Source organism: Myotis nattereri, assembly GCF_964212035.1.
Source record: "Myotis nattereri genome assembly, chromosome: 6".
Classification (NCBI taxonomy): domain Eukaryota; kingdom Metazoa; phylum Chordata; class Mammalia; order Chiroptera; family Vespertilionidae; genus Myotis; species Myotis nattereri.
Genome location: NC_138081.1, coordinates 36,541,985 through 36,567,863, shown reverse-complemented (window position 1 = coordinate 36,567,863; position 25,879 = coordinate 36,541,985). Strand labels below are relative to the sequence as shown.

Sequence of the window (25,879 nt, the reverse complement as noted above, 5' to 3'; positions counted from 1 at the left end):
AGCGGCTGCGCAACCTGGGTGTGTGCTCTGACTGGGAATTGAATCATCAACCTTTCAGTACACAGGACATCACCCAACCAACTGAGCCACACCAGCCAGGCCACTATATCTCTCTTTAATGGGCTTTGCACAAAGTTATATTAATAGGCTCACTGCATTAGAGCACCTGAGAGAAAGAGTATAAATTAAGAGTCTATAACTATTTTTTCAGATGTACAAAAAAGCACAATAATATCTGTCGTCTTCATACATTGACAAAACCATAATAATTAAGGTTTTTTAACAGGTGTTAAGTAGAAATACTTCTTATCTCCTATCTATACTCTTACATTGATTATAAGTCTTCGATGAACAGGAAGCTATAACTGTCTCTCTTCAAGTCTGTCTGTATCACATAAGCATTGATCACTTTTGGGCAACTCATTCATAGCTGCCTGTCTTTGCTGAATGGTCTTCACAAATCTGAGCAGATTGACGATGGCAGCAGGTGTCACTCCAGGTATCCGACTTGCAGCCCCAATCTATGAATTGAAACCACAAGAAAAACATAAAGTGAGCTATGTCAAATAAAATTTTCTTCCAGTGACAGTAACAATTTATATATTACAATTTATAAAATATTTTCAAACTATTATCTTAATGTTTTCAAAATAACTCTATAAAATAGGTAAAGGAAATGTGTTTATTATCTTCTTTTTTTTAATGGGAAAATGACGCTTAGTGAAATTAAAATGACTTGTCCAAGATCACATAACTAACAGATGTTGGAATACCTACTTTTTCTTTTCATTAAACTAATGTAACATCCCTAGCAGTGTGTTGGGCAGCACTCTGTAATTAATCTCAGTATTTCTGTGTTGTATTTTTACAATGAAATATATGAATATTAACTCTAAGTGATGTAAAGACTAGCCTCAGGCCAGTTCAGGTCAGTTTTTTGTGATAATGGATATTTTCTATAACATTTCCACTGTAACAATATTCTGTCCAACATGGTAGCCACTAGCCAAATGTAACCACTGAGCACCTGAATTGTGGCTAATATGAGTGAAGAGTTGAAATTTAATTTTTAAAAATTTTAATTAATGTAAATGGTCTATTTGGCTAGTAGCCATAATTCTGGGCAGTGCAGCCTATGACTATCCATAAAAATATAACCCCAAAACGAATAGTATATATAGAGGTATAAAATTTAAGGCTTGTTTCCCTGGTTTCCATGACTACTGCTAGGAATACCATGCCATATTGATGAAATCACTCCTTCCTTTAAAAATCATTAAAAAAATATTTACAGACCATATTTTTGTTAATTGTTCCTTTTTTGTTATGAACCACTATTAAAAACAACAACAAAAAAACCCACTGTCATTAAACTATGGTACACTATCAATTTTTAAGGTACAACTTAGCTTTTCAGAGATGTTAAAATGTATGTCTTAGAATCAATAAATACAGCCTATCAGTCTTCAGCTATTTATTAGAAGTTCAATACTATAAACTACAAAGGTTTTTATAGACATTTACAGATGTGTGTACATGCATGTGCAAATATACACACACACATGGGCTAAAGCATGGGGCAGGAAACCTCTTTGGCTCCCCTTTCTCCTAGTTGCTCCCACAGCCACACTATGGAGCCCCTAGAGAGGGATCCAAGAAGTGATTTGAAAATCACCAAATTATAATCAACCGAATTCTTTTTTTTCTTTTTTTTTTAAATATATCTTATTGATTTTTTACAGAGAGGAAGGGAGAGGGATAGAGAGTCAGAAACATTGATGAGAGAGAAACATCAATCAGCTGCCTCCAGCACACCCCGCACTGGGGATGTGCCCGCAACCAAGGCACATGCCCCTGACCAGAATCGAACCTGGGACCCTTCAGTCCGCAGGCCGACGCTCTATCTACTGAGCCAAACCGGTCAGAGCTCAACCGAATTCTTGACTGGTGGTTATTTAGACTAAGCTTTTTCTTCATTAAAATATATTGACATCTGTCACAGAAAGAGATATTGAAAATAAGAAGTTACATTTTTTATGATGAAATAAACCATTAGTTATGTGACCATGGTAATTCCAGGTTTAAAAAAGAAAGCACTGGCTCTTAATTTATAACCTATTCCCATCCATTGCTCATGTTCTTACCGTCTGTGGGCGACTGAAATGTAGCTTCTCTCGAACTTCATGGGACAAAGACACATCCCTGAGAGTCAGGTAATCTAGGTCTTTTGGCAGTTGGAGAGCTTCATCTCGCTGAATGTCCTTTATTTCTTGTTGCTGATAGGACAATACTGTTTCATAAGTGGCTGGTGAACAAAATAAATTATGTCATGATAGATTACATTAACAAATTACATTTTTATAACTTTTTATAATTTATAAAGAGCTTTTGCTGCATTATCTCATTCAACACTTAATCTCAACACCATGAGATAGGTGGGGTACATGTTCCCTTTCGCAGATGAGAAATAAAAGCTAAAAATAGAGGGAATATCTTACATATTACTACAACATTCTGTCTGGTAGTATACTGCATGCCCTTTTCATTTCAAAAATTTGGAAAATTAAGAGAAATTGTGTGTCTTCTCAGTGCAAATTTTGGTGGAACATTCCTCAACAGGCTGTGGGTTTGAATTTTAAGTCCTAAAGAACAGATGTTTCTTCAAGAAAATGGTTCTGAATTATGAACATATAAAGCTGTATTTTTTTAATTTCAAGCTTCTCAGATGATAACAGAATTTAACTGAGGTTTTACTCAGACATAAGGTTAAAAAGATAATTCAGCCATTATTTTATAATTAAAGCATTCTGTTCTTAGAAACATAAATTCAAAATTTATTTTAAAACCTAACCTGAGGTAGTCACTCTGTCCTGTTCAAGAAAGTACGTCTTCCCTGAAGGTTTTGGTAGCACCTGCTTCCATCACTTGTCTGGCAGCTCTGAGCCTGGCTCTGCCAAAGAATTACCCTCTAAATATGGGCATGTCATAATCATTCTGGCCCTCAGTTTCTTTATCTAGAAAATATAAGTGCTAACTTGGATGACTTCTGATGGTCTTTAATGATAAAAAGGATGGTTGTGAAGTACACAGGCCTAGTCAGACAAGCTAGATTCAATCCCAGCTCTGCCACTAACCAGTTGTGTGTTCTTGGGCAAGTTACCATTTATCTGTAAAATTAAGGTAATAATGCTAATACCTATTCTTCACAGGACATCTATAAGTATCAAAAGAAATAATGCACATAAAGGGCTTAGTACAACATGACAAAATAACAATTTAGTACAACAAATTGTAATACAACTTTATGACTCATGAATAGACTTGGCAAGGGATCATGGAATATAAATGAGAAAACATATATTAAAGTATATTTATTTAATCTTTCAAATATGTATATAGCAAAAACATCAGAGATAATACAAAGAATCTGAAGTTGATTTCTGCCTTTAAGAAACTTAAAGATCCTCTAGTGGAGGATCTGTGAAGTAATTGGAAAACCACTGATAAGTGTTATATTTTAACCTAGTGTGGTTTCTTTTAAGGCATGGATACGAATTAGAGTCTTTATTTACAAACAAGTTAAAAATCATTATTCTGGATTATTCTAACCTGAACCTGGTGATTTATTGGACAAATTAAGTTGCAAATCAAGTTTAAAATGTAGAATTTAATCACTTTTTTCCAGTGCTAAGAGCCTAAACATTCAATAAAGTAACTTTTACTTAATACAGAAATCATGATATTGAAATAAAAGGTCAACATTACTTCTTATGCATTAGTACACTACTAGTGTCTGGTTATTTGAAAGAATGATTCTAGAGTTTAAATGGGTTTCCTTTCGTTGCTAGGCTTTTGTTAACTTGCACTTGGGTCATCCTATAAAAGCAGCCAAAGCATAGCCAGGTGATAGGCCCCTGGAGCTGATAGAAGATGCCACGGCTTGAAAGAATGTAGCATTCTTACCACCTTCGCTGGGCCCAAGGAGCTTTAAAGTCCTTTCCTGTTTGAACAGCGCATCATCATCCAACTTTTACTACTGTTCTCCCCATCTCATTCTGTTCCTTGCCTTTTTACCACCCCAGGAAAACACTTCCTCTATCAAAATACAGAAGCTGATCTTATTCTCAGTATTTTTATGTTTGAAATTTTTCACAATGAAAACCTTTTAAAAGTCATCTGTAGCTTTGGAAATCAATGCACTGACCCAGGGTAGGACTCAAGAGTATGGATTTCTTTGCCTGATACAAAATAAGTACCTGTTAATGGTAAAATGTTCCAGTATACTGTGAAAGCCAAACATAGTAGTATTTTTCTCATTATTAGAATATTATATGAGGAAACTGTAAAAAGGAAGTTAAAAAAAAAAAGTTGTTGCTTTTTTCTTTAAGGGAGAGATTTACGGTAGTAGTTCCTAAACTTGAAATGTGCACAGTAATCACATGGGGATCTTGTTAAAATGCAGATGTTTACTCAGTGGGTCTGCAGTGGAGCCTGATATTCTGCATTCCTAAGGAGCTCCCACGTGTTGCAATGCTCCTAGCCTGGGAACTCCACTTTGAGTAGCACGGAGCCTAAGACTATGCTGGTCCTATGGTAATAATGGCTCCTCTTAAAATAGAGCTCTGCTGTCCATTCATAATTTGTACAAATGGAAAAGAGATAATATATATAGGCATCTTAAGTAAAAGAAGTATTTCCTACCTTCTATTTTCAGTCTTTCAGCTAGCTCTCTACATTCAGTATACTTCTTCAAGGGCTCTGGAACAGCCTTTGCCAATAACTCCAGGTCAACTTCTTCATACTTCAGAACATCTAGAGCTCTGCAAATACACAAAAATTTCATTAACACAGGGGTCCATACAACATAAGACAGATTAAGAACAGGATTCCTTGGAAAAAATAATCTCAGAATAAATAATATCAAAAGACACCTAATTTTTTCCAAGGACAGTGAACAAATGCAGCAGCATCTGCAACACACAACCTCAATAAGATGTGTGTGATTCTCCCCAACTCCCTTCCCTTATCATGAGAAATGAGTTGTTGGTAAAGTTTGCATTGCTATAATCCGTTTGTCCTTTCTTGTAAAGACAGAATATCCTCTGATAACAAGGGTTTGATTGAATTCCCTAAGAATTTACATCTAAGCCATAGCCATGTAAGCCCATGTTCTGTAAGAGAGTCATCCTTTTGCATTCTCGGACCCAGCTGAAGGAAGTCTCCTGCTTGCTTCAAGACTGCAAAATATTCTGCACTTTCCCTCTCATTTTGTGTGGTTTTCACAAGGCCCCACTGATCTGTACAGTTTGCCTATATTTACTACTGTAATTCATTTTATTTTTATTTACTAACTTTGATCTTTCCCTCTTTTTGTAGATTGCCTTTTTAATAAATGCTGCCCACCCAAAACCAATTAAAACAAGTCATTATCAAATTAACAGGAAGTCAGATCTGCCCATCCAGGGGTCCCAAGTACTCCCAGGCTTCCCACCAATCTTATTTATAGCACATTCTATTATCACAGTCATGCATTACCACCTTTTGCAGATGTCTGACTCATCTATTCCTGAGGAAGCCTGCTGTAGGAAAGTCCAGAAATTCTCTCTCCACAGGAGACTGGACAACTAATTACAGAGGCCTCAGCAGATAAGTTACACTGAAGCCATAGAACCAGATGCTCCAAAAGGGTAATGGTTATCAATTTCAGAAATTATAGAACACTAGAGGCCCAGTGCATGAATTTGTGCACGGGTGGGGTCCCTTGGCCTGGCTGGCAATCAGGGCTGACTGGGGCCATCTTGCCCAGTCCCGATCAGGACCCATTGGGGCTGGCCAGCCAGTGGGAGGGACTGTGGGAGGTTGGCTGTGGGAGTGCACTGCGTTGAGCGTCTGCCCCCTGGTGGTCAGTCAGTGCATGTCATAGCTACGGGCCGGTTGTAATGATCACTTAGGCTTTTATATATATAGATAACGGAATGCACTTCCTAATGACTAACCCAAAAAAAGAGTTACTTTGGAATCAAATAGGGTTGTGACCTCAAAGAAAAACCCCTGACCATCTAACTTATTAAAAAAACAACAACCCTTTGTTTATAAGGCTTGGTTCACAGGTCCAGACTTAAAGACATGCTCTGAGTCAAGCCTAAGCCTCAGAGTACGGAGGTCTGGCACAGAAAAGGCAGAGGTCTGGCACACTTCAACAGAAGATAAGAGAACTTCTGAGCTGCCTAACTCATCAATGGGTTTCTGTGTAAGCCTGACAGGAAATGAATGTGCACATGCATTTGTGTATCTCTCTAGTTAAAATGCCTGCTCAACCCAGCTGGTGTGGCTCAATGGTTGAGCACTGACCTATGAACCAGAAGGTTTGATTCCTGGTCAGAGCACATGCCTGGGTTGCGGGCTCGATCCCCAGTGGTGAGTGTGTAGGAAGCAGCCAATCAATGGTTCTCTCTCTTTGATGTTTCTCTCTCGCTCTCTCTTTTCCTTTCTCTCTGAAATCAATTAAAAAAAAATGCCTGCTCAACTTGTCAGTGCTCAGCACAGAGCCTGGCATGTATGCAGTAAAAGCCATCTATGTATTTTGACCAACTTTCTATCTTTTTAGTTTTATATACCAAGGCATTGATAAAGTGAGTTCATTTAGGATATTAAATGTCAACGTAATCAAAATATAATTTTTTATTTTTATTTATATTTTATTGATTTTTTACAGAGAGGAAGGGAGAGGGACAGAGAGTTAGAAACATCGATGAGAGAGAAACATCGATCAGCTGCCTCCTGCACACCCTCTATTGGGGATGTGCCCGCAACCAAGGTACATGCCCCCGACTGGAATCGAACCTGGGATCCTTGAGTCCGCAGGCTGACGTTCCATCCACTGAGCCAAACCGGTTAGGGCCAAAATATAATTTTTTTATATAAAAAACAGTAAGTTAAAAAGAAGGGAATTCATTTAGAGAGGCTGAATGCTAGGCTGTGAATATTCTGCTGAAATCAAATATGGGGCACTGGGACCCTGTTTCCTCCTTACGGGAAAGACCCAAATTGAAAAGGAAAGCATTTGGCCAAATTACTATTTTTTTTAAATCACCTTAATCATAGGATTTGTCTGATAAAAATAAAACTGTAGCCTCCTTTTACATCTTTTTATCATTCTATTAGCATTTTAAACTGAGTTGAAAACAATTGCTCCCCTTCTTTCAGTATGACCTCAAACATATTAGTCACATTTAATGCAACTTCTAATTATATAAATTTGAAATAGTGTGATATTTGATCAAAACAAAGCATAATGTCATAAATTCCTTGTGCAAAGTTTGAAATAATATGTAACTTCCTAAATTTAAACAAACAGCTGTAAAATTGAGTAAATTACAATTATGAACTATGTTTATACTACTATCTGTCAGTGCCACTTAGCTGATAAACAAATACATCCATCAACCTTATTTGTGAATCAGGTTGTCATTCCTGTGAATGCCTTTGATTTGGGTGACTACTATGCAGGTTCTTTTTTTTCTGTTTGTTTGTTTTTTTATATATTTTATTGATTTTTTTACAGAAAGGAATGGAGAGGGATAGACTTAGAAACATCGATGAGAGAGAAACATCAATCAGCTGCCTCCCGCACACTCCCTACTGGGGATGTGCCCGCAACCAAGGTACATGCCCTTGACCGGAATTGAACCTGGGACCCTTGAGTACGCATGCCAACGCTCTAGCCACTGAGCCAAACCAGTTAGGGCATATGCAGGTTCTTTAATAATTATTGTTACTATAATTAAACATCTGTTTAACAGCCAACATCATACTTAATGGGCAAAAACTAAAAGCATTTCCCTTAAGATGAGGAACAAGACAAGGATGTCTGCTTCCATCACTCTTAGTCAACAAAGAACTAGAAGTCCTTGCCACACTGATCAGACAAGAGAAGTAAAAGGCATCCAAATTAGAAAGGAGAAAGTAAAACTGTCATTATTCACAGATGACATGATATCACACATAAAAAACCTTGAAGACTTCACAAGAAAACTACCAGATTTAATAAACCAATTTGGCAACGTAGCATGATACAAAATTAACACCCGGAAATTGACAGCATTTTTATACACCAATAATGAACCCTCAGAAAAAGAAACTAAAAAAAAAAAAAAAAATCCCATTTACCACTGCAACAACAAAAAGATAGCATACTTGTAGGGGACTGTCTAGGGCGGGGGGATAGAATGGACACATATGTAATACCCTTTGTAATACTTTAAGCAATAAATTAAAAAAAAAAAAAAAAGATAGCATACTTGGGAATAAACTTGACCAAGGAAGTAAAAGACCTATACTCAGAAAAATTTAGAACAATGAAAAAGGAAATAGAGGAAGACCCAAAAAAGTGGAAGCATATACCGTGTTCATAGATTGGAAGAATTAACATCATTAAAATGTCCACACTACCTACAGCAGCGGTTCCCAACCTGTGGGTCGTGACCCCTTTGGGGGGTCGAATGACCCTTTCACAGGGGCCTAAGACCAACGGAAAACACATATATAATTACATATTGTTTTTGTGATTAATCACTATGCTTTAATTATGTTCAATTTGTAACAATGAAATTGGGGGTCACCACAACATGAGGAACTGTATTAAAGGGTTGCGGCATTAGGAAGGTTGAGAACCACTGACCTAGAGCAATCTACAGATTCAATACAATCCCTATTAAAATATCAATAGCATATTTCACAGCTCTAGAACAAATATTCCAAAAACTTATATGGAACCAAAAAAGACCCTGAATAGTCATAGCAATCTTGAGAAAGAACAAAGTTGGAGGGATCACAATACCAGATATCAAACGATACTACAAAGCCACTATAATCAAAAGAGCCTGGTGCTGGCACAAGAACAGGTATATAGACAAATGGAACAGACTAGAGATCCTAGAAATTGACCGACGACAATATGGCCAATTAATATTTGACAAAGAAGGTAAAAGCATACAATGGATTAAATATAGTCTCTTTAATAAATGGTGCTGGGTAAATTGGACAGGTACATAAAAAAAAAAAAACTAGACAACCAACTTATACCATACATAAGAATAAACTCAAAATGGATAAAAGACATAAATGTAAGATATGAAACCATAAAAATCCTAGAAGAAAACATAGGCAGTAAAATCTCATTTTCACTGATACATTGCCTAGGGCAAGGGAAACAAAGGAAAAAATTAACAAATGGGACTACATCCAGCTAAAAAGCTTCTGTACAGCAAAAGAAGCCATCAACAAAATGAAAAGGGAGCCTACTGTATGGGAAAACATACTTGCCAATGATACATCTGATAAGAGTTTAATTTCCAAAATATACAAAGAACCCATACATCTCAACACCAGGAAGACAAACAATCCAATTAAAAAATGGACAAAGGATCTGAATAGACACTTCTCCAAAGAGGACATACAGATGGCCAATAGACCCATGAAAAAATGCTCAAAGTCACTAATCATCAGGGAGAGGCAAATTAAAGTGACAATGAGCTATCACCTCATACCTGCCAGAATGGCTACTATCAATAAATCAACAAACAACAAGTGCCGGTGAGGATGTGGAGAAATGGGAACCCTAATACGCTGCTGGTGGAAATGCAGACTGGTATAGCCACTGTGGAAAGCAGTATAGAGGTTCCTCAAAAAACTAAAAATGGATCTGCCATTTAATCCAGTGATCCCACTTCTGGGAATATATCCTAAGAATCCCAAAACACCATTCTGAAAGAATATATACATCCCAAGGTTCATGGAAGCATTATTTACAATAGCTAAGATCTGGAAAACAGCCCCAAGAGCCCCTCAGTAGGTGAATGGATAAAAAAGCTGTGGTACATTTACACAATGGAATACTACACAGCTGTAAAGAAGGATCTCTTACCCTTTGAGACAACATGGAGGGTCCCAGAGACTATTATGCTAAGTGAAATATGTCAGTCAGAGAAAGACAAATATTACACAATCTCACTTGTAAGTGGAATCTAATGAACAAAATAAACTGACAAACAAAATAGATCCAGTGACATGGAAGCAGGCAACAGACTGATAATTCTCAGAGGGAAATGGGAGCGGGGAGGAAGAGATGAACCAAAGAACATATATGCATATATACATAACCCATGGTGAAGGCCTTGGGAGGGGGCAAGAGGAGGGAGGGGACAAGAAGGGGATATCTGTAATACTTTCAACAATAAAGATAAATTTTAAAAAAATGAGTAGGGAGTCTTTAATATCTCTCTGAAATGATCTCATTTTTCTGTAAATCCTGTAATTTGTAAGTTCTGTAATTGATATTAAAAATGCATACCTGAGAGATACAACTTTACCCATACTTATAGAAGCCTCTGGGATTAACTTTTTCCATTTAGAACTTGAAAACTCAATGGATTTCAACACAGAAATGCCTTCTTCTAAAGAAGACTTCATCCAAGAAGCTCTTGCATATCTTTGTTGGGACACACAGCCAGCTTCCTTATACCCTAGAAGAAGGGAGGAGAGAACATAATGAGAGAGGTCTGAGAGAAGAGTGAACCTGGTTGGCAGACTCAGTGAAGAGTTACCTCGGAATGTGAGGCGGCTGTCAGCATTATCAGGGCGCAGTGACAAACGGAACTCTGCTCGGCTGGTAAACATTCGGTATGGTTCGTTAGTGCCCTGTGTGGTGAGGTCATCAATCAGGACTCCTATGTAGCCTTCCGTTCGGCTAATGACAAAAGGAGGCTTGCGTCTGACCCGAAGACTTGCATTGATTCCAGCTATCACACCCTATAAGAGGACTGAAATGTTTAAAAGGCCATTATGAATTGAATAAAGAGCTATCCTGTTCAGAACACTACCTAGGAAAAAAGAGCCTGGGGCAGTAAGAAAGCAAGCACTGCCCAGAATGGATAGACTCGAGGTAAAAAATCTGAACCTTCTTCAGAAACAGAATATGGGTAACGTACCACTTTACAACGCTATGATTCATTCAATACATGCCTAAAAACTTTTCTAGCCGTTTCCCGCTTTTAAGTAAAAGGAATATAAATTCCCACTTAATAAGAATAATATATGATCATTTTCAGTAAAGTTATTTTAAAAGAGTAATAAAGCCGCAAGTGTTTTTTTAAAATTCTATTGTATACAGTAAACATCTCCACATAACCTGAAACAGAAATGTCTTCTATTAGTTATGTGTTGTATCTAAGATCTATATGATTATCCTAACAGACATTAAAAGGAGGAACACTGGTTAAATAGTCCCTTTCTGTTGACATTAACATTTGAAAAAAATCTTACTTGAGCTGCGGCTTCCTCATAACCAGTAGTGCCATTTATCTGTCCAGCGAAGAAAAGCCGTTGCACCAAATGAGTCTCGAGAGAAGGAGTGATCTGACGGGGGTCTAAGTAATCATACTGAACACCATAGCCTGACCAAAGAATAAATGGTACAAAGTAAGTAAAAACAGAGCTGGATTTGTCTCAAGGTAGAGATGCAAAGATTATCATTAAATGCCCTTTAAGAATGGACACAGACACTGGGGGGGTGTGAAGGAGGGCAAGTGCCGGAGGGTAGGAGAGGCCAGAGGGGTCAATGGGGGGGAAAGGAGACATAAAGTATTACTATTTGTAATACTTTAAACAACAAAAGAAAAAAATGAAGACTATTTTAAATGTCAAGTTGTTGGGCTTTGTCTTCTGAGGCTCTAAGCAGCCCTGACTGGTTACCATCTCCTCACTACCTGCTAAGGCGATGCTGAGCTCCTACTGAAGGGCGCTGTGATTCTCTTTACCTGGCTGGATCATTTTAGCTTTCTCCAAGCCTCTGATGCATGTGATCATTTTCTCCTGTAATTCAGCTGGTAGCGTCACAGATAACCCTTGGGGGTAGATGAGGTCAGAATCTATTCCTTCAGGTTCCAACCAAACCTGATGTATACGGTTTGGAAAACGCAAAACCTTTGATTCAATGGAAGGACAGTATCTAGAACAGGGCATTGAAATAAAAAAATTTAATGAAACATACGAAAGAGGCTGGCATCATTTCTTAAAGTAATTGAGTAGTGGCACTTTTTCCTTACCGGGGTCCTTTTGTAGTTTCCTTAATGTGACTATTAAGGTGCAGGTTCTCAAGGATAATCTCATCCACTCTAGGGTTGGTGTGAGTCAAGTAACACAGCAGCTGATCTTCTGGCTAAAACACATGAATTAGTTATAGCACTTTTGCCTCTCTACTAGTTTGCTTCTTATTCAAATAGACTGCACACATAATATTGGATGATGTTAACAAATGATGTTTTGCTGGATGTGATAATGATATTATGGTTAATTTTTATAACATTTTTATCTGTTAAAGACATATAACTAAGTATTTATAAGTGAAATGATGAGATATTTGAGACTGTTGCTTAAAATCAGCAAGAAGAAAGTGTTAAGGGAAGATAAAACAAGAATGCCAAAAAAAGTTATTTGTGGAAGCTGGGTGATGGACACACAGATTCATTATACTATTTCTTCTATTCTCTATAAACTTAAATTTTATAATACAAGTTTTAAAATACACATATCAAGAAAGTGTCACAATTTATATTTTCCCAAAGCAAAAATATAAAAATGAGTTTTCAAAGAAAAACACACAACAATATTTGAAGCCACTCATTAGGATAACACAAGAAACTAGGGCCATCAATTATTAGTCCTCAATTCTAAAAACACAACATACTATTTTTTTTAATATTCAAAAGACAAGGCAAAAGTAACCTGTCACTATTGTGAAAAACTGAAGAATTATTTCAGATGAAAGAGAAATGATGGCCCTAGCCAGTTTGGCTCAGTGGATAAAGTGTCAGCCTGCAGACTGAAGGGTCCCAGGTTCAATTCTGGCCAAGAGCACATGCCCAGGTTGTGGGCTTGATCCCCAGTGGGGGGCATACAAGAGGCCGCCAATCAATGATTTTCTCTCATCATTGATGTTGCTATCTCTCTTTTCCTCTCCCTTCCTCTCTGAAATCATAAAAGAAATATATTTTAAAAAAAGAGAGAAATGATGATTAAATATATGATCCTAGATTGGAAAAAAAAATGGTTGCTATATTATAGGACAATATTGGGATAATCAGTAAAATCTGACTATGGACATTATATTATAATTCATGCACAGGTGGGGTCTGACCAGGACGATCAGGCTGGCCAGCCAGGGAGAGGGGCCACAGACAGTTGGCCGGCTGGCCCTGCCCTCTGGTCGAACTCCCAGTTGAACTTCTGGCCAAACTCCAGGCTGAGGGGACAATTTGCATATTATCCTTTTATTATATAGGATAACACTATTGAATCAATGTTAAATTCCCTAAATTTCATCACTGAATTGAAGTTCTATAAGAGAATGTTTTTGTGTTTAGTTCAGATACAGACGGAAGTATTTAGGGGTGAAGGATCATGATCTTTGCAATTTGCTCTCAAATGTATCAAACAAAAAAGAAGAGTCAGAATGACACACACACACAGAGTGGCCAGATTATTATGACCACCTGATGTTTGTAGGCAAATTAGCTGTACACTGCATCTTATGGGATATGGAAGCAGAAGGCCTGTTCAAACACCTTTGCTGTCCGCAGTTACCAAGATAAAACGTCTCCAATCCGCACAGGAACACAAGGATCGGACGGTTGAGCATTGGGAAAAAGTCATGTAGTCCGATAAATCACGTTTCCAGTTGCATCATGCAGATGGCCGAGTGAGAATTTGGCAGAAACAGCATGAAAGCATGCACCCCATATGCATGAGTACAACCCTTCAAGCTGGTAGAGGCAATGTTATGGTTTGGGGCATGTTTTCCTGGCATGATTTGGGCCCTTTAATTCGTGTGGAACAAAGTCTGAATAGCACAACATATTTAAGTATCGTTGCTGATCAAGTTCATCCTATCATGTTGATGGCATATCCCCATGGAGATGGCTTCTTCCAACAAGGCAATGTGCCATGCCACGGTGCTCGTATTGTGCAGGAGTGATTTCAAGAACATGAGGGAGACTTTACCTTGCTTAGGTGGCCCCCACAATCACCAGATCTCAATCCAATTGAGCATTTGTGGGACGAAGTTAAAAGAGCCATCAGGCACCTGGTTCCACAACCATCAAATCTCACAGAATTGGACAGTGCTATTGATCAGGCATGGTGTCAGATTCCTCGCATCACCTTTCAACATCTCGTGGAGTCAATGCCAAGAAGAATTGCCACAGTATTGAAGGCAAAAGGTGGCCTAACAAAGTACTAATGGGGTGGTCATAATAATTTGGCCACTCATCATAATATATATCCCACATTCAAAGGCTGTTAAATCATTTTGTTTACCCATATCTTCAGAAAAAAAAATCACTTCTAATGTCGTGGTAAACAACTGGCTTCCCTATTTATAATGGTCTGGCCCTCTAGCAACTTCAGCGCAAAATTACAGGTAATTTGCCTACAAACGTCAGGTGGTCATAATAATCTGGACACTCAGTGTGTGTATGTATGTATACATATATACATACATACACACATATAGATATGTATCTAGAGAGAGAAATATGGTAAATTATTAACAGTGGGTGAATTTCAATTGTTTATAGGAGATTGTTCTAGCTGCCTTGCAACTTTTCTGTAGGTCTGAGATTGTTTCAAAAAGTTTATATAGGCAACGTTATTAAAGTAATGAAACTTAAGAACATACGGAGAAATGACCCAATCAGCCAAATTAATCCTTTTAAAGATCCTTTTTTTATATACACTAAGTAATAGTGATGTAAAGTGCATTGCTACTCAAAGAAAGAGAGAGAGATCACAAAAGAAAGAGAGAGAGAGAGGGAGGGAGGCAGGAAGGTGTGTTAGGCTATACAGACAGTCCTCGGGCTACGTCGGCACGTACGTCATTTTGTGGTTATATCGCCATCTCCATTTATTAAAAAAAAAAAAAAATTCCATCATTTCGATGTATGTACATATGTGCTTTATGTTTTTTATTATTTATTTACCACAAGTAAAGGTCAGGAATTGTTATCTTTAATTTTTTTTTTTACTGTTTCACTTCATTACTGCTGTGTATGTGCTCCATGTGAGTGCCGTAGGTGCTTATGTAGGTGGGTTCCGACTTACAGCGAAAATCGCTTTACGTTGCACCATAGGAACCACAGAAACCATAGGAATGGCTCTCCGACATAACCCGAGGACCTACTGTATCCTTCTGTGAATGGCCACTATTTAGCTGTAAAGCCAGATTTTCGTAATTATCTTACCTTAATCCACACTGTTTCATTAATAAAGCTGAATGGTATGGATGGATTATCTGGTGTCTGCTTGTTTAGAATACTGAAATTAATGGACTCTTTGGCAATTCGGGGTGGAGTCCCAGTCTTCAATCTTCCCACAACAAAACCCAACTTCTCTAGAGTCTGAGCCAACCCAATGGAAGGCTGGTCTCCTAAACGTCCTGCCGGATGCATTTCCAATCCAATTACAATCATGCCTCTCAGAAATGTCCCAGCAGTCAGAATCACGCTGTCTGCATATACTTTGCTTCCATCCACTAAAGGACAGGAAAGACAGTAAAAATCATGTTCTAATTGTACTATGGATCAAACTGAAATCTGACTACTTTACATTAGCACAGAAAAACTTTCTCTTTAGAAACCTGAGAAATAATTTCAAATGAGGAAGAAGGCTACATGTTATCAATCTCTAGAATCCAAGAAAGTTGGGAGGGAGAACATAATGTACTATCATCTATTCATATGTTCCTAAAATTATACCAGCACAGAAAAAGATTAAATCAATTGATTTTAAAAATGGTCAAGGGCATGTACCTTGGTTGCGGGCACATCCCCAGTAGGGAGTGTGCAGGAGGCAGCTGATCGATGTTTCTCTCTCATTGATGTTTCTAACTCTCTATCCCTCTCCCTTTTTCTCTGTAAAAAATCAATAAAATATATTAAAAAATAAAACAAAATAAAATGCCCAGCTGGAGTGAATCAATTGGTTGAGCATTGTCCTGTGCATCAAAAAGTTCCCGGTTCAATTACCGGACAGGGCACATACACCTAGGTTGTGGGTTCAGTCCCTGGTTGGGGCACATATGGGAGGCAACCGATTAATATTTCTCTCTCATATTGATGTCTTTCTCCACCTCCCCACCCCCACTTTCCTCTCTTTAAGCATGTCCTTAGGTGAGGATTTTTTGTAAAAAGGCAGGCCCGGCCAGTGTAGCTCAGTGGTTGACTGTCAACCCAGGAACCAACAATAGGTTGCAGGCTTGATCCCCAGGAGCGGGATGTGCAAGAGGCAGACAATCAATGATGTTCCTCTCTCATCGATGTTTCTCTCTCTCTATCCCATTCCCTTCCTCTCTCTCTAAAAATCAATAAAAACATATTTTTTTAAAAGGCAAATTTTATGTTATGTTTACTTCCCCATTTTGCTGGACTATATCTCCCAAAAGCTTCCTAAGAAAAGATGCATGGGAAATAGGTTGTGTGAGTCCTGGTATATCTATAAATGTATTATTCTCCCCTTAGACTTGACTCTTAATTTGGCTGAGAATAGAATTCTAGTTTAAATCTTTTTTTCCCTGAGAATTTTGACAGTCTTGCTCCATTTTCTAGCTTCCAGTTTTGCTGTGAAGATCAGTGCATATTTACTTAAATTTTTTTGTATATGACTTTCTCCCCCATTTCTGAAAGCTTCTAGGACCTTATATGTGTCTCTGGTGTTCTGAAATTTTAAAATGATGTCCTCAGTGTGGTCTTGGTTCATTCATTATGTACTAGGTGTTCTCCTAAAACTAGAAATCTGTGTTACAGATTACAAAAAAAGTTACATTATTAAGCCTATAAAGTAGACAGGGTAAAACACAGCATTTAAAGATATGAAATTAAGTAATAAAAACATAAATAAAGGTATAAGGTCTATACTAATAAAAACAATATAATCATTAAATTTGAAGAGGATAGGAGGCAGAAGAGAGAAAAGGAAAATAAAATAAAATTAACTATTCATAGTGGAAAGTCAACAAACACTGACAGAAGAAAAAGATTTAGTGTATAAAAATAATAATTAAAATAATCACCAGAACAAAAATACAAGCTTCTAAAAAAGAAACACAGTTCCTAGATACAAAGCAAACACAGACTAAGTGTTTAAAAGAAAGTACAGAACAGTGTATATAATATGCTGTTATGTGAAACACACACACACACACACACGAAGATACATGTATATTCACAGGTAGAAAGACAACCCAAGACACTAGGAATGCTCCTAAAGAAGAAAACTGATTGGCTGGGGGACAGATGAGAGAGAGACCACCTTTTCACACTATGTTCTTATGTCCCCTTTAAACTGTTTACTATATATATGTATTCCCCATTTTAAAAAATTAATAAATCTATAATTTTATACTAGGGAAATTAAGTCAAGATTTGTATTTTAAATATATTTTTATGGATTTCAGAGAGGAAGGGAGAGGGAGAGAGAGAGAGAAACATCAATGATGAGAGAGAATCATTGATCAATGCCTCCTGCATGCCCCCTACCAGGGACTGAGCCCGAAACTGGGCATGTGCCCTGACCAGGTATTGGCACTGTGACCTCCTGGTTCATAGTCTAATACTCAACAACTGAGCCACACCAGCCAGTCTCAAAATCTGTATTGTAAATGTTGAGATTCTCCAGCACAGCTCCTCTCATCATTTTAAAAAATATATCTTTATTGATTTCAGAGAAGAAGGGAGAGGGAGAGATAGAAACATCAATGATGAGAGAGAATCAATGATCAGCTGCCTCCTGCACACCCTCAACTAGGGATCGAGCCTGCAACCCAGGCATGTGCCCTTGACCGGAATCGAACCCGAGACCCTTCAGTCAGCAGGCTGACGCTCTATCCACTGAGCCAAACTGGCCAGAGCTCATCATTTTTTAAAACTGATTTTTAGAGAGAGGGGAAGGGAGAGGGAGAGAGAGGGAGAAAGAGGGAGGGAGGGGGAGAGGGAGGGGGGAGAGAGAGAGAGAGAGAGAGAGAGAGAGAGAGAGAGAGAGAGAGAAAAGTATCAATGTGAGAGCAAAACATCAATTGGTTGCCTCCTGTATGCTCCCTGGGACCCGCAACCACGGCATGTGCCCTGACTGGGAATCGAACTAGCAACCTTTTGGTGTACATAAATGAAAACATAAATTTAAAAAATTAATTACAAAGATTTGGAAAATAAAGTTAAGGAAATCTCCTAAGAAAGTATGACAAAATGACAAAATGTACAAATAGAAAAAAACCTAGAAGACCAATCCAGGAAAGGATAGGAGTTACAAGAGAGCATGGAGAAATAATAGAAGAAAATACCTCAGATATCAAGGACACAGATTTCTAGTTTCAGGAGAACACCTAGTACATAACGAATGAACCAAGACCACACTGAGGACATCATTTTAAAATTTCAGAACACCAGAGACACATACAAAATCCTAGAAGCTTTTAGAAGGGGGTGGGGGGAGTCTATATACAAAAGAATTTAAGTAACTATGCACTGATCTTCACAGCAAAACTGGAAGCTAGAAAATAGAGCAAGACTGTCAAAATTCTCAGGGAAAAAAAGATTTAAACTAGAATTCTATTCTCAGCCAAATTAAGAGTCAAGTCTAAGGGGAGAATAATACATTTATAGATATACCAGGACTCACACAACCTATTTCCCATGCATCTTTTCTTAGGAAGCTATTGGGAGATATAGTCCAGCAAAATGGGGAAGTAAAAAGGAGACAGACTGAAGTTCCAGTAAATAAGGGATGATGTAACACAGCAGAGTAGTAAAAGGAAGTTGAAAAGGACATCTGTGGCCCTAGCCAGTTAGGATAGAGCATTGCCCTGCGGACTGAAGGGTCCCGGATTCGATTCTGGTCAAGGGCACATGGTGGAGTTGTGGGCTCGATCCCCAGTAGTGGGTGTGCAGACAGCAGCTGATCAATGATTCTCTCTCATCATTGATGTTTCTATCTCTCTCCCTCTCTCTTCTTCTCTGAAATCAATAAAAATACATTAAAAAGAAAAAAAGTACATCTGTGGCCCTGGCTGACGTGGCTCAGCAGCTAGGGCATTGGCCCTGCACGGAAGGGTCTCGGGTTTGATTCCCAGTCAGGGGCATGTGCCTGGGTCCCTGCCCCCTCCACTCTAAAAATCAATGGAAAAAACATCCTTGGGTGAGGATTAACAACAACAAAAATGACATCTGTGCAGAAGGCCTAGAGAGCAATTGTCCTTATTATAGCAGTAAATTGTGGGGGAATCGGAAGTTGATATTTTTGGAAGGGAAGCATTACAGAAAACAACAGAATTGATAAATTATTTGAGCACTGAGTGTTTTTTTAAAAAAATATATTTTATTAACTTTTTACAGAGAGAAAGGGAAAGGGATAGAGTTAGAAACATCAATGAGAGAGAAACATCGATCAGCTGCCTCCTGCACACCCCCTACTGGGGATGTGCCCACAACCAAGGTATATGCCCATGACTGGAATCGAACCTGGGACCCCTCAGTCCGCAGGCTGACGCTCCCTGACTGATCCAAACCGGTCAGGGTATGAGTTTTTTTCTGATGAAAAAGTTGAACAGGTCAGGTACACAGGTAAAATAAGTAAATAAAAAATAAAGCAATTATTAACCCAAGGCAAAAAAAAAAAAAAGAGGTATATAACATAATACACTACTTGAACCTGTAGTGAACAATATTCAAATAATCATAATAATATAAATATTATCAACCAAAATTTATGGTATAATTATATTGGAAGGATAGAAGGAAGGAAAGCAGGAGATTAAAGAGAGCTACCATATCCCTAGCCAATTTGGCTCAGTGGATAGTGTCTGCCTGAGGACTGAAGGGTCCCAGGTTTGAATCTGGTCAAGGACACATACCAGGGTTATGGGTTTGATCCCCAGTAGGGGGTATGCAAGAGGCAGTCAATCAATGATTCTCTCTCATCATTGATGTTTCTATCTCTCTCTCCCTCTTTGAAATGAATAAAAATATATTTAAGAATAAAAAAATAGAGTTACCATAAAAAAGTTAATAGATAATGTTTAAGACTGATAATTTAGGGGGTAAAAATATAAGCTTATTGTTGAGAAATATGTTAAGTATAGATCAGAAGTGACAGTTAAAAAAACTGAACTATTAGGTTTATAGAGGGGATACAGAAAATAAACATGTATCTATACACATTTTTCTAAGTACATTCTTTTTAAAAAACATATATTTTATTAATTTTTTACAGAGAAGAAGGGAGATGGATAGAAAGTTAAAAACATTGATGAGAGAGAAACATCAATGAGCTGCCTCCTACACACATCCTACTGGGGATGTGCCCGCAACCAAGGCACATGCCCTTGACCGGAATCGAACCCAGGACCTTTCAGTCCACAGGCCAATGCTCTATCCACTGAGCCAAACCAGTTAGGGCTATCCACATTTTTAAATTCTACTTGATTTTTATAAAAGGTAGGTGCATGTGCTATTTTGATTAAAAAATTAATACATAACCCTTTTAAATATAAAATATGTAATAATCTTATAAATATAAGCTTTAAAGATTTAAGGTCAGAACTAGGAAAAATAAAAAGTACAACCGAAAAACCAAGAGAAAAAAGACACAATTATTCAGGCTAAAGTCCTACACGTGGTATAGATGAGCCCAAAATTTGACTAAGCTTCACAAATGCCAAAATGAAAGAATTATGATCTTTTTATACAGTTTTCCTCATTCATGAAAACACAACAATTTCCTAGAATAAGTAAAACATCCCCATACTCTGCTCTGAAATAAACTGCTTACACGGAGCCTGATACTGTTATTATTATCTATAACTAGTACATACCCAAAACAACACCACTGACACGGCATTTCCCAGTGTGCTCAGGTTCTGGTTCTGTAAGTATAAGATCTTCTACAGCTCCCTCCTGAACCGTAAGCAGTGGTGTATTTAGGATTTCTTTCTGTCAAAAGAGAATGCAAGTTGAAACAACAGTTAAATGATCACTACAATCTCTCCTGTTTTTGTGCCTTATTCTCACCTGCATGTTCTGTTTGTAGAGTTTCCTATCAATTTGAGCTCTCAGACCCCAAACAGCTGGTCCCTTACGCCGGTTTAATACTTTGTAATGTACACCAGACTGGTCACAGATTCGGGAACACAGGCCATCTAAAGCATCTACTTCCCTCATTAAATGCCCCTTTCCGATACCGCCAAAGGAAGGATTACAGGACATCTGACCTAAAGAAAATAGACAAAATAAATATATGAGCACCTTGCAATAGTGAGTGCAATAGAAAATTGTTTGTACAAGTGGCTAGAATCAGCTCATGTGATAAAAAAAATAAGAGACTTGAAACAAACACTAAAAAGAAAATTCCAAAGTCCCAATAGGGTATAATTCAGGGCATTCTGGAAGACAAACCCTTGCCTGTAGTTTCCTTTCAATCTTTTCCTTGATGCATATTTTATTTCATTAGGTTGCCTTTTCCTTTAAAATGTGGTTTTTGAAATCTTTACCTCATGAAACCTTTCCAAATCAAGAATACTTTAGAAGTACCTTGGCAATGGTTCACTGTTATAATCAATTATATCTTCTATAAATGCCATCTGTTTTCTTTTTTGCTTATTTTGCAGAAATAAGTTATAAGTTTCTTCAAAGTAAAAACCATATTTTATAGCTTTTCTTTAAAATTCCCTAGTCTTATTTGGAAGTCTGGATACTGCTACTCATCAAAACGACTTACCTTTATTTTTTAATTGATTTGAGAGAGAGAGGGAGTGAGAGAAAGAGAAGGGGGGAGGGAGGGAGGGAGAGGGAGAGAGAGAGAGAGAGAGAGAGAGAGAGAGAGAGAGAGAGAGAGAGACAGAGAGAGACAGAGAGAGAGAGAGACAGAGAGAAACATCAATTTGTTGTTTCACTTATTTATGCACTCATTGGTTGATTCTTGTATGTGCTCTGACTAGGGATCAAACACAACCTTGGTGTATCGGGGAAGATGCTCTAACCAACTGAGCAATTGGGCCAGGGATAATGATGTAGCTTTTAATATCCATTATATATCAGTTAATTTTACAGAAATTTCTGAATCCTACTAATTTCTGACATGCTCTCAACCTTTGATCCCCAGAAACGAGTCTCCTCCTACACAGAAGGGGGAAAAAACACCTAAAATACCAGAAATTATTGAAATTCCACTACTTTTTTTATTAAAATATATTTTTATTGATTTCAGAGAGGAAGGAAGAGGTACAGAGAGACAGAAACATCAATGATGAGAGAGAATCATTGATCGGCTGCCTCCTGCATGTTCTGCACTAGGGATCAAGCCCGCAACCCGAGCATATGTCCTGATTGGGAATCGAACAGTGACTTCCAGTTTCATAGGTTGACGTGCAACCACTGAGCCATGCTGGCTTGGCTCCACTACTTTCTTATATCCCTAAACTAGAGAACTTCTAGGCACTTTATTAAATTAGTGTAACTATATTATAAACCTATTTATAAAATTTACGTTTGTGAAAGTCAAATGCAAAGAAATCCTCATGTTTTTAAATTGCTGAAAACTTTTTCTCAAAGAAATGTATGCCTATAAGGAGCTTCTCCTTATAGGCATTGTTGAACATGTCACTCTCTTTTGCTTAGGCCTCCAAATTTTTCTCAACAGAGAACTCTAGGAAGCCAGCATTCATTCCCAATCATTTGGAGTTGGAATAAGATCTACTAAATCATCTGTGCTCTTAAATAGAGGCTACTAACATCCCAAGTGTGGCACCAGTACCTGGGGTGGGCAGTGGTAGTAGAAATGTATAAAGAGGTACATTTTTCACTCTACTAAAAAATTTAAGTCAGCTATGTAGAAAAGCTCATGGTAAAACAACAGTTAACAACTGACCACTTAATATGGGCCAGCCATTATCCCAGGTGAGTTGTATGTATTTTTCTAACTTAAACTTTCTGACTTAAACCTGATGAAGTTGATACTATTACTTCTATTTCATGGAGAAAGAAAGTGAGGCTTAGATAAACTGTCCCTTGCCAAGGTCACCCAGATAATACATAGCAGAGCCTAGAATAAAATTCAGAAAGTCGCCGAAACCGGTTTTGCTTAGTGGATAGAGCGTCGGCCTGCGGACTGAAGGGTCCCAGGTTCGATTCCGGTCAAGGGCATGTACCTGGGTTGCAGGCACATCCCCAGTAGGGGATGTGCAAGAGGCAGCTGATCGATGTTTCTCTCTCATCGATGTTTCTAACTCTCTATCTCTCTCCCTTCCTCTCTGTAAAAAATCAATAAAATATATTAAAAAAAAAATTCAGAAAGTCTAACCGTCTCTTAATGGACAACATTCTCCATGAAATCCATAGATGGTACAGCATAGAATAGACAGGCTCACAAGGCTAGTCTTTTATGGTGAAAGGAAAAATATAACGTTGCCAAAAAAAATTATTTTCCAGGTGAGTGTGAAAATAGAAGACTTTGCCGAAACCGGTTTGGCTCGGTGGATAGAGCGTCGGCCTGCGGACTGAAAGGTCCCGGGTTCAATTCCGGTCAAGGGCATGTACCTGGGTTGCGGGCATATCCCCAGTGGGAGATGTGCAGGAGGCAGCTGATCGATGTTTCTCTCTCATCGATGTTTCTAACTTTCTATCTCTCTCCCTTCCTCTCTGTGAAAAATCAATAAAATATATTTTAAAAAAAAAGAAAATAGAAGACTTTCTTTCCACCTCTGACTTCACCATTGGCAAATGGTATGACTGAATCCTAGCAGGACAAATCTTGCAGTTCAACCTACTAAGCCAAAGCTATCTTTATGAGGTCACACAGAAATATCTAATACTCCACTATAGCGAATTACCTTAGGAAATAAAACCTTGATTTTAAGATAGAATTGTTATTCACTAAGGTCACCTGTAAGAGTTATTAAAGTATCTCTGAAATATATTTACTTTTAAAACTTATATTTGTTGAGAATAAGAATGAGTTTTGATAGGAATCCCTTTATCCCTGACAGAACTACATAATATACTATATAATGATCACTTTAGTTCAATAATACTTTTTTGTTCATTAGATTTTTGTTATTATTATTGAAAGGTAGTACTATAAGCAATATTGTACAATAAGCTAAGAGTAATTTTTTTTGGAAATCATATCGTTCCTCTCCAAACGAAGCACAGTTAAACAGTGTATATTTCTCCACAGTTATGACCTGGATGGCAATTTTAAAAACGTATTTCAGTATACAAATATGTGATTTATTCACAACTTTTACAAAGCGCAGTTAATACTGCAATTGATCTTCACTCCTAAGTAAAATTCAGGAGGAAAGACATAGGCATGCATAACTTACCAGATACTGTTTTGGCTAGCATCTATCATGATGCAAGAGAGCGATCTAGCGCCCTACCTGGTTTGGCTCCGTGGATAGAGCATCGGCCTGGGGACTGAAGAGTCCCAGGTTCGATTCAGGTCAAGGGCACATGCCCGGGTTGGGGGCTTGATCCCCAGTAGGGGGCGTGCAGGAGGCAGCCAGTCAATGATTCTCTCTCATCAACTTTCTAATCTCTTTCCCTCTCCCTTCCTCTCTGAAATCAATATACGAGAGAGAGAGAGAGAGAGAGAGAGAGATATCTAGGCCTAGCAGATTTGGCTCCGTGGATAGAGCACTGGCCTGTGGCCTGAAGGGTCCTGGTTCCATTCGGGCCAAGGGCATGTACCTCAGCTGAAGGCGCTGAGGCTCTATCTATCCCCGGCCCTGGTCGGGGCAGGCGTGGGAGGGAACCAATCACAAAACCGGGGAACAAACATCCAGCAGAAATATAGAATGCAACAAGAGGTAAACGATCACTAATAATGCTAGCTCACTCTTTACCCAAAGCAACCAGCTAGTCAAGGTTAACCGGCAGCAATGCAATCAGAAGCTACCAGCAAGCACCGGATTCTTAGTCTCCCCCTTTCCCGAGGCACCGCCCCCACATCCTCCAGGCAACCGCTTTGGTGGGCAGCAGCACAGTCCGTGGTCCCCGGCACAGCTGACCCGGAGTGCGGACCCGGCCCGCCTGTTCCGCGAGGCACAAATCGGGCTAAAACCACCGACCCCAGGATCCTCGCCAGGCTTGCGGGAGGGAACAGGCTGCCCACACCAGGCACTGGAGGGGGGAGAAGGGGACGGGTTATTCTCGACGTGCGTCCTACGCAAAGCGCCACGGCGGCCGGGCCCCTCACCGATCGTGTCCACGCGGTGCGTGAGGAGCAGCGTTCGGGAGCCGCACCGCGCGGCCGCGGCGGCTGCCTCCGTGCCCGCGTGCCCTCCGCCGACCACCACCACGTCGTAGTGCGGGGCCCAGGGCGCAGCGCTGTCGCCGCGGAGCCGGGCGGGCGGAAGGTGCTGTTTGGCGAGGGAGGCCGCGACCCAGCGACCGCAGCCTCGGAGAGAGAACATGGCTGGAGACGGCAGAGTCTGCCTGACTCCCAACCTGACACGAGCGACGCGCAATCGTAAAGGGCACCGGCGTGAATCTCCAGGGCGCCGCCACCTACTCTGACGTCACGGCGTAGCACGTCTCCGTCCAGCGTCGCCGCTGATTGGCGGTTTGGCGCGACTTGCCTAGTAAATCCAGACCGGGTCCCGCGCTGGTGGCTCCTGGGACGTGCACCTGGGTTGTGTGACCACCTGAGGCTCCGGAGTGAGAGGCATTGATTTATGGTTCCGCTTCTTTCTGCACGCATTGGGACTTTCTTATATAGGGTGCCCCAAAATTCACGCAAGATTTGAATTTTGCGTGAGCATTAACAACAACAAAAT

At 39.0% G+C, this 25,879-nt stretch overlaps 1 protein-coding gene across 1 annotated transcript; it reads right to left on the bottom strand.

Annotated features, from left to right (window-relative positions):
• Positions 1 to 98: 98 nt before the first annotated feature.
• Positions 99 to 25,562, bottom strand: MTO1 (mitochondrial tRNA translation optimization 1). Its single transcript, XM_081094771.1, has 12 exons — positions 25,300 to 25,562; positions 21,114 to 21,313; positions 20,918 to 21,035; positions 15,297 to 15,586; positions 12,105 to 12,217; positions 11,817 to 12,007; positions 11,323 to 11,453; positions 10,605 to 10,809; positions 10,352 to 10,523; positions 4,702 to 4,820; positions 2,145 to 2,305; positions 99 to 521 (listed from the first exon to the last, which is right to left on the bottom strand). The coding sequence occupies exons 1-12, from the start codon at positions 25,514 to 25,516 to the stop codon at positions 360 to 362; spliced, it is 2,079 nt and encodes a 692-aa protein (XP_080950897.1). The 5' UTR covers positions 25,517 to 25,562; the 3' UTR covers positions 99 to 359.
• Positions 25,563 to 25,879: the final 317 nt, after the last annotated feature.

Bases quoted from the DNA above. Each gene is read 5' to 3' on its own strand.
- MTO1 (XM_081094771.1), bottom strand. From the start codon at position 25,516: ATGTTCTCTCTCCGAGGCTGCGGTCGCTGGGTCGCGGCCTCCCTCGCC. The intron at 21,036-21,113 runs GTGAGAATAAGG...CTCTTTTGACAG, and splicing joins TCTACAAACAGAACATGCAG to AAAGAAATCCTAAATACACC. The intron at 4,821-10,351 runs GTATGCATTTTT...GTGTATTTGCAG, and splicing joins GGTAAAGTTGTATCTCTCAG to AGCTCTAGATGTTCTGAAGT.